The following is an 8,607-nucleotide window of genomic DNA, read 5'->3' as shown; positions in this document are numbered from 1 at the left end:
TTGTGACAGAGACATCATATGATCATCACAATGAAAATGACACTACAAGAATTATGCCATAACAAATACAAATCTGGCTAAGTACATTTACTCATGTATACCACAGTCTCACTCAATAACAAGAAGACTCATATTCTTATTATTTTAAATAAGTGAATACCTTACCTGTTGAACTTTGTTTAACAATCTATCAGTCTGTGGTCTGCTAGAGAATGACAATCTCTTGAGTGTTCAAGATGATTATGATTATATTAATGATTTGGAACTCTTAAGGATCTATAATAGTATTACCGTCAGAACAACAGCAGCTTTGATGAGGTGTTTGAGGTTCTAAGTACAGCCTGTGAACTATACTCAGTAGCCTACCTCATTTTATCCCATGGGGTTTTTCAGGACATGAACTCCAACATTTCCATGTACAAAAATGTGTTTCAGAACACATGAATGTTTGGACTGTTACATTCCCTGAACAAGTGGCCAAGTGTTTGAATGGTCTTCTCTTTCAAGTGGTCTAGGTTACATAGCCTAAAACAAGGAAAAATACTCCTCCAGTATCATGTCTAAACTGGAATAAATACTGAGCTGGGCGATGGCTGTCACTATTTATTTTTGGGACACAAATTTGCAAACATCATTTAGGTCCTTGTGATTCATCATATGTTATGTTATGGCATGGCATTTTGAAATATTGATCATTATTTATGTAGCCTTTTAATCAGTCGATATGCTGGACAATTTAAAGAGACACTTGTATCTTTCAGCAAGGCAGTTTCCACCTCGTGATTTTATTTTGCCTAGAAAGGAAAAAGTTGTGCACTATCTGTCATTATGTGACATTTAACGTAAGATAAAGGTAATCAAATAGAAATAACATGAATACTTGGGTTTCTGTCAAGAGTCTTTGATTTATAGCCTAGCTGTTCATTGGCGTATCGGCAGTGTGACTTTTAACCCAGGTTCTGAGTCTGTTCCTTGAGGCGCCACGCAGCATCCATATATTTGGTGATTTCGGAGTTCTGCCGGTGGAAGTTGAGCCTCCGGTCACTTCGGTCAGACGCTATCTGAGAGGGGGAACCAAGGGCATATAAAAACTCATATTTGTTTAGTTTGTTATCAGGCAGTTCCATAAATGATACAAATGTATCAGTGTCATACGACTACCGATATTGGTCTTACCAGAGGAGAAGATATCCAGCCAATCTCTTGACTTTCCGTCAGTGGATGAGTGTACTTCTTAGTCGGTTGTAGACGCGCTCCATGGATTATCTTTATGAATGCAGCTAGAGTGTTGTATACAAAAGGTCAGCTGAGAGTTATCACATTCATAAGTGGTCGTGATCATATATACATTTTTAAAAGTAAAGTGTTTGTTAGAGTCGCGTAATATTTACATATAAGTCTAGCCCAGAGCCATGTCTACATTCTAGCCCATTCAGCAAAATGCTACGCGAGCCTCACGTTACTTACGGTCCTCTTCTACCTCCTCCTGAGTGTTCTTCGCCATGGGCTTATCAGTCAAAACGTGAACTAATGAAGTAAAAGGCAGAACATTTAACGTTAATGTAAAGAATAAGTTAATATTCACATAGAAAAACATTACACCTGATAGATGTGGATCTGCTAGTATCAGTAGTTAGTCAATTGCAAATAAAATTGAATAGAATCGCATAATTCGCATACGTTTCTTGTATGGGTTGATGCTGAAATTTTTATACAGCTTCTGGCATCTGTGTTCTTTCAATATCGTCTCGACGTGGATGGCATTCTGGTGGACGATGTCAATGGGATCTTTTTCCTTCGCTTTTTTGTCTGCCATGTTTAATCAGGATCCGTTCTTTAGCCCAAAAAGTACAACGAATTTAAAGATGTAACACGACAGCGTTCCTTCTCAGATTTCCGTGTCCTGTTGCTAAGCAGCTGTAAACAGATTCCAAAAAGGAAATAGGTTACTACCACAAGGGGGCGCACTTAGTCTATTTTAAAGGTGTTTCCAAATAATGTAATGTGGTTGTTCTTGCATGGATTAAGTAAATTAACCCAAAATGGACACCATTTTGGTCTGTCTGTGATCGCAGTAGACATATTTGTAATCTAAATCACAACCTTATATTTGCCATAGCAGCTGACCAGACTTGCACAAAATCCGATTAGCACAAAACTATGATATTCTTCCCATGCTTCACATTTTGGCGGGACTTATTACGGTTGGCGTACAGGTTCTTTGTTTTCTTCCATCAATAGCTCTCCATGTCTGTACAGAACATTAGCGTGATGAAACATCTCCACTCAGAAACCTTCCAGTAATGAAGCCTGGTGGTGTGGGTGAAAATCCTCGACTCCTGTCGAGTAGGCTACAAATGTTAGTTCAAACAGAAGGCTACTTTTTTCCTTTCTTTAAAATATCATGATACAAATGCAGACATTGGCATTTTTAGATAAATCAACGTGGAAGTCCAAAACACTTCTTTTTGTGACCAGGCTGCATTTGGATTTGCAATTTTAATGGTTCAAATTAATTTTGATTTATGGTCATGTGAAGGACTAATAAACACACCTGTCGTTCCCATTGGCCGCCCAGACTATGCACTAAGTAGTTCTGTTTGGGTCAGAAACATAAAAATGTAAGAAAAGCCTTCACAGCATGTTGTCGCCAATATTGCCAAAAGACGCCAGTTAGCAAGGTTGTATCGGTGCCATTGGTCGTGATGATCGCGATTTTTAGATAGGTAGCACTAGTCACAAAACTCCACAGTGTTGCATGAAATGATAATACTCTGTCATGACAAGAGGAATAACATGTTGCCATCATTTTTGATGAGCTAAAGTTTTGTTTTCAATCAGTAAGCACACACATAGGCCTACACAGCTCCCCCCTCCCCCTGAGTAAAGATGGACAAAGACATCCTTGGACGACCCTGTTCGTTTCAGATTAATTCAAAACAGCATTGAATAAAAACTCTTGATTTCCCAACTGGCTTCCAAAAAAGAATAAAATAAAACAAAGAAGAGAGTGCCACGGTGATTTTCCATCCGGGGCTGTTTGCTCTCCGGGGCGGGTTGTGCGGGTGTTTGGTTCACATCATGTCAAGTTACCTCGTTTTCACAGAGTCCTGTCACAGTGTCCAACCAAGTTAACATCACAGGAGCCTTTTTGTCATGATGAAGTCCTTTTCATGTATTTTTTTTTTTTTTTTACTGAAATGCGTTTGTGGGGTGCTTTCCAGTGCACTGAACAAACGATGCATTTCCCCCTAAGGCAAAATGTGCTTTATTTTTATTTTTGTATTTCTACCTCTACATTCTGTTTCTTTTTACATGCTATGACCTCACTCTGAATCACTACCTCTCCAACAAATCTGAAGAAAAAAAGATGGATTATTGCTCTGTGTAAACAGGCTGAATCCATGCCAGGCAACATCTTTTAACCTTTACTAACGAGGTCATATTATAATTGCAAAGTGCCCTGCCTAGCTTGCTAATTAAACATTGTGTCATGTTTAATTCAGCTGTTTTCCTTTTCATTAATCCCACCCCAGTACAAACACCAGGCGCCGATACTTTGATATTCCAACTCACCCACTTATGGATAATCATAGAGCGTTTGGGATAAACACAGGAGAAATATTACTGGTTAAATACCAGATGCAGACGAAAATGTATTAGTAGTTATGTAGTGATTATGAAAGTATAATCTTCCATGTACGTACTTCTGTGTCCATTTGACAAAATCTTTGCTTTATGCAGAGTTTCTGTTTTTAAATAGAATAGAAAAAAAAAGAGGAAAATGTATTGTTTTGGAATATACTTTTAATCTATGTTTTTTATCATAAATATACCTCTTTTGATACTGCAGTTTCAACCCTACATTGTGTTGAAGTGCAACAAACAAATATACTTCTACCTTTCAGTCAGCAGAGTCTTTTACTGTTGTATTTGATTCATGCCATGCAGAGTTTTTAGAACTGCACAGCCTGAGACCGTGTTTCTGTGCAAGAGTTATCAGGCGGCGCAGTGTGAGAAAGTTCCCTGTTCCTGTGACATCCATCCCCCTCTGTGTCTGTGACGAGCAGTCATCCAGAACCGCCATCTCCACAGAAATATAAACATGCCGTCTCCAGCCCCTTTGTCTCCACCCAGAGCCAGATAATGGTGTATCTCATATACATCACTTATGTGTCAGCCCATCAGCGAGGGGGTGAGAGGCAGGAATTGTGTGTGTGTGTGTGTGTGTGTGTGTGTGTGTGTGTGTGTGTGTGTGTGTGTGTGTGTGTGTGTGTGTTGCCTGTGGCATAGTGGGATAGTGATAAATACTGCATGCTATCACCACCTGTCTCCTAATGTGTGGGTGAAGGTGCTCTCTCCCCCAAACACAGGTGAGCAAGGGGCGACTGCTTTATCACTATCTAGTTGATAAACCTCCTCTACTCGCTCTCGCCATCGCCGCAGCCCGGTGGAGACGCCACCAGACGTCATGGGAGCTGAGTTCAGTGCATCAGATTGGGGTTCCCACCGCTACCAGGTCCTCTCCTAATCTCAGGCTGTTTAGTCTGTTGGGAAATGGAGATGTGGTGTTCAAATTGGTCTTTAAAGTTGTTGTTCTTTTCCTGAAAATGTTGTCTGTGCCAGCAAGCATTGGGTAATATCAGAGACAAAAGAAGAGATAAAGCTAAAAATTATTTGTAAATGTGAATGTTATTTGATGTAACATTATTACATGATAGAATGACATTAATAGTATTCCAACTAACAGAAAGCATAATAGTAAAGCATATATAATGCCAAAAAGAGGCTGTTACTTTTGGCTTTGTCACTAGTGTCAATGTGTCAGTATACTCTCAGGGCTGGCATTGTGCCACTAGGGAGCAGTAGTGAGCAGTGAAGTCATTCAATCTTGGGCACTCACTTCTAAACTACGAGAGCATCATAATCTAATTTGTCCCTTCACACACCTTCCTGGCTGTAATAATTCATCTTCATTTATTTCTCTCTCCCCCTCTCTCTCGCCCACACCCCAGGGGCTGTTGGGCTTGGTGGCATGTTAACTGATGTAATTAGTCCAGCATCTACATAGGCAGAATATAGACAGTGAGATGAGAACTGTTTCAGTGTCTCCAGGCCCTTGGCCCCAGCTACTGAACACCCCATTGGCATCCTCCCATCAGACCTGGTTTAACGTCCCTGCGTTATCAGCGACAGTGGTGTGGTTGAGTGGCCGTTAAAACCCATGATGCAGATTCCCCATGCTCTCCTCATAACAGCGAGAGACCTAACCTGCCCTTTGAAACTCTGTGTGAGATTAATGAAGATACCAGCAGTACAGAGCTGTTCTTTCGTAGATACCCAGTCAGTGGCAGTCATCAGTTAATTATTTTCGGCTTTGGCTGTTTCTCTCATTTTCTTAATGGCTCCTTTTTAAGTGGTTTAGAGACACTTCTGGAGATGATTTCCTATATGCTGAGGCTTACCTTGATGGTTTCTCATCTCTTGTGTCTCTCTGCACACAGGAGCATGAAGGCTTTATGGTGTGTTGATGCAACTCCAGGCAATTTCTCTTTTATGGTTTCGTATCACTTTTATCCTCAGTCTCGTCATTGCACTTTTAGTCTGTCTGGGCATTCAAAAAAGCTTCTGTCTGACATTAAAGGCACATCATTTCCCTTGTACGTGGATCTGGCTCTCCATGTAAAAAAGCAAGTTTCTTCAAGGTGTTGCCTGCTAGGCCCAAGGTACTGAGAACTGAGCTATATTGTATTAAAAAATACCAACATAGACTATATCAACATCAATAATTTGCATTCCAATTAGCATTTATACTGTATATATATTGCAACATATATGGATTATATATATTTAATATACAATATATATGTACTATAATATATATGTACTTTCAACTCAATGTTTGGATGTGGACTTAATTTAATACTTTATTTTCCTTAGAACTACTCATTCCAGTTGTGACATCAATATTTCTTGAGACTGGACCTGCAGGGGTAATATATTTTGTACCCAATGATGTATTTGCAGTATAAATGAAAGTCCATCACTCCACACAATGCTGTCAAATCCTTGTGTGAAATGAGGTAACATATCTTGGGTTCATCCCTTTCTGTCATGTTCTCTTGGTAAGAAACCTGTGTTTGGGGGAAGGGTCTGTCATGGGACACACCCTGTAACACATGAGGGGGTGCTGAGAGTGCTCCCGGCAGGTGATCATGACCTTAGGGCGTGAGTCACTGAGAGTCTAAAGAACTCTTCATCACAAGGCCTAAGAGCCATCCTCCGCTTGGAAGGGTTTTGAAGCATTTACTTACTGTGGACAACTCATCACCGTGCCTTTTGTCTGTAGTATTTAAATGCTCTGGCTGGAGAATCCAGGTAGAAATTAAACTGCTTGTGGTTTTGCTGTCGTCACTCACTCAAATATGGCTCACGAAACATCACTGTCCTGTCTAAAATGGAAGGAAAATGTATGCTTTCTAAACAGACTAACACAAAAAGTTAATAGTGAGATGATGTGACCGAGGAACACATGCAGTGCAATGTATATATATTTATATTGAATACACATATATATATATATATATTTACTGATTTTCATAGGTTGTGGCCTCAACACACTTAAATGCATGTCTTTGCTTTGCAATGCAGGCACAGCTTTCAGCCATCAATATTCACAGCTGAATCAAAGGTGATTCACCTTGGCTTAGAAGATATGATTCACCCAGGACTTAACAGGTGCTGCATGCATAAAGTCATAAACCCCTCCACTCCCCTGCCTACAAGAATCTCCGGGTCCCATTTTCAGGCGGCTCTTGGTGTGAGAAAGAGCCAAGCGTTTAATCTTTTAAAAGCTCCATTGGATATGATTAAAACCTGGCCGTGTTAAGTAAACAGCCTCATTTATTTTAAATGTTGGAGAACTCAGAACTCGAGGGCCCTCCTTCCCTGAGTGACACGCCAGCTAAATGTCAAGTCTGTCTGCAGCTACCACTTACGCCAAGCGACAAAGGAGGAGTCAGGTTTCCTCAGAGAGCCGGGTCTGTATTTGCAGAGTATCAGTTCGGACATGGCCGTGACTCGGCCTCCTTCCAGGTATGTCTGTGTGTGTGTGTGTGTGTGTGTGTGTAGGTGTGTGTGTGTGTGTGTCTGTGTGTAGGTGTGTGTGTGTGTGTGTGTATGTTTTTCAAGGAGAGAGAAGGTGGGTGAGAAAGAGAGGGAGAGAGATGGACAGATGGAGAAGGGGATGAGGAAGGAGAAATGGAATAGTTTCACAGAACAGGTAAATAACGGCTAACCCGACCTTTGTCCACAATGTTTGAAAATCCTGGTAAAATCCCATCATAAAAGCTGACCCTCCAAATGAAGAATTGATGGCCTATCCTTCAATCTCTCTGGCCATCACTTTAGCGTCTGCATTCTGGTCACATTTTCTTCACATTCATTGCACTGCTCTGAAGCTTGACTTTGTGGCGGCGTACAATGTGTTCCTGTACCTCTGGCTCGGGCTGAAAAAAACAACAGGCAAATGGAACAAATCACAAGCTGTAACACCATGCTTTTCAGGTAACAATAAGTGAAAGCCCTTTCTAATCTCAAGAAAGATGGCTGCGTCACCTGCAGTTGGATTGTTATGGAGCTGTTCAAATTGAGACTGATGTACCCATTAAGATGAAAGAGACTCAGAGACAGCTCATTAGATCCTGAGCGCAAGCTCTTCACCTTTGAGACCAAGAGCAGCCCGCCAAAGCCAGTATGTCCACCGCATTTGTTGCATAAATCATTAGATGAGGGCGTTTGCCTTTTCATCATGATTTTAGTGTGTGTGTGTGGGGGGGGCAGGTTAACAGACTATACTCTCTGTGTTTTATTTTGTTGTTGTTCAAAGATTGTGAGTGTTTGGGGTGCTTATCTGATGCAGCACAGCCTTCCATCCATCCAGCCGTACTGTGATTGATGGGGATCCCAGCTCAACCTGAGTGCCAGACTACGGGGTCACTCGTTTTCCCCCCAGCAATGTTCCCTTGTCATCTCGCGTAGTTTTTGAGCTTTTCAGGTGTAAAATCTCTTCAGAGAGACGCGCTGTGCTTTGCCTCTCCCGATGAGCGGAGCCACTGAAGAGTTTGAAGCGAGTTTGGTTTCTCATCTGTGACAGAACGTCTTGGTGAAAGAAAAGGGATCATGATGAGCTCGGGGAGTAATCAGCGCTAATTTGGCAGGTGTTCCCGAACAAACTCACAGCAAAGTGCCAAGCCCTCCTTTTGTGATGGATCAGCGTGGGTCATAGCTGGAGACTGAGAGACTGAGGCGTGTGTTGATTGGATTAAATGAGGACTCAAGTGCTTCTGCCAGATTGCGCAGATGGACAGTATTTGCATGTCTGATGTGAAGCTACAGAGTCTCGGCCCAAACTCAGTGCTTTTGCTTTTCAACCCCCACCCCCCCACCCCCCCGCCCCATCCAGCATATGAGAGTTTGATGATGGCAAGCAAAGGAGCTGCTGCTCTGTGTGCTCTCAGTTTAGTTCATGTCCCTTTGGCTGAAAGAGGAGCATCTAGGGATGAATGACTTTAACTGACAGTCATTGTATGTCACATTTACATTTAA

General features: G+C 41.5%; 1 protein-coding gene across 1 annotated transcript; it reads right to left on the bottom strand.

Moving 5' to 3' along the window:
• Nucleotides 1-751: 751 nt before the first annotated feature.
• On the bottom strand, nt 752-1,909 carry fam183a (family with sequence similarity 183 member A). Its single transcript, XM_012828387.2, has 4 exons — nt 1,681-1,909; nt 1,468-1,527; nt 1,177-1,280; nt 752-1,061 (listed from the first exon to the last, which is right to left on the bottom strand). The coding sequence occupies exons 1-4, from the start codon at nt 1,814-1,816 to the stop codon at nt 948-950; spliced, it is 414 nt and encodes a 137-aa protein (XP_012683841.1). The 5' UTR covers nt 1,817-1,909; the 3' UTR covers nt 752-947.
• Between the last annotated feature and the right edge of the window lie 6,698 nt (nt 1,910-8,607).

Source organism: Clupea harengus, chromosome 10 (genome assembly GCF_900700415.2).
Source record: "Clupea harengus chromosome 10, Ch_v2.0.2, whole genome shotgun sequence".
Lineage (NCBI taxonomy): Eukaryota > Metazoa > Chordata > Actinopteri > Clupeiformes > Clupeidae > Clupea > Clupea harengus.
This window is presented reverse-complemented; position numbering and strand designations above follow the sequence as displayed.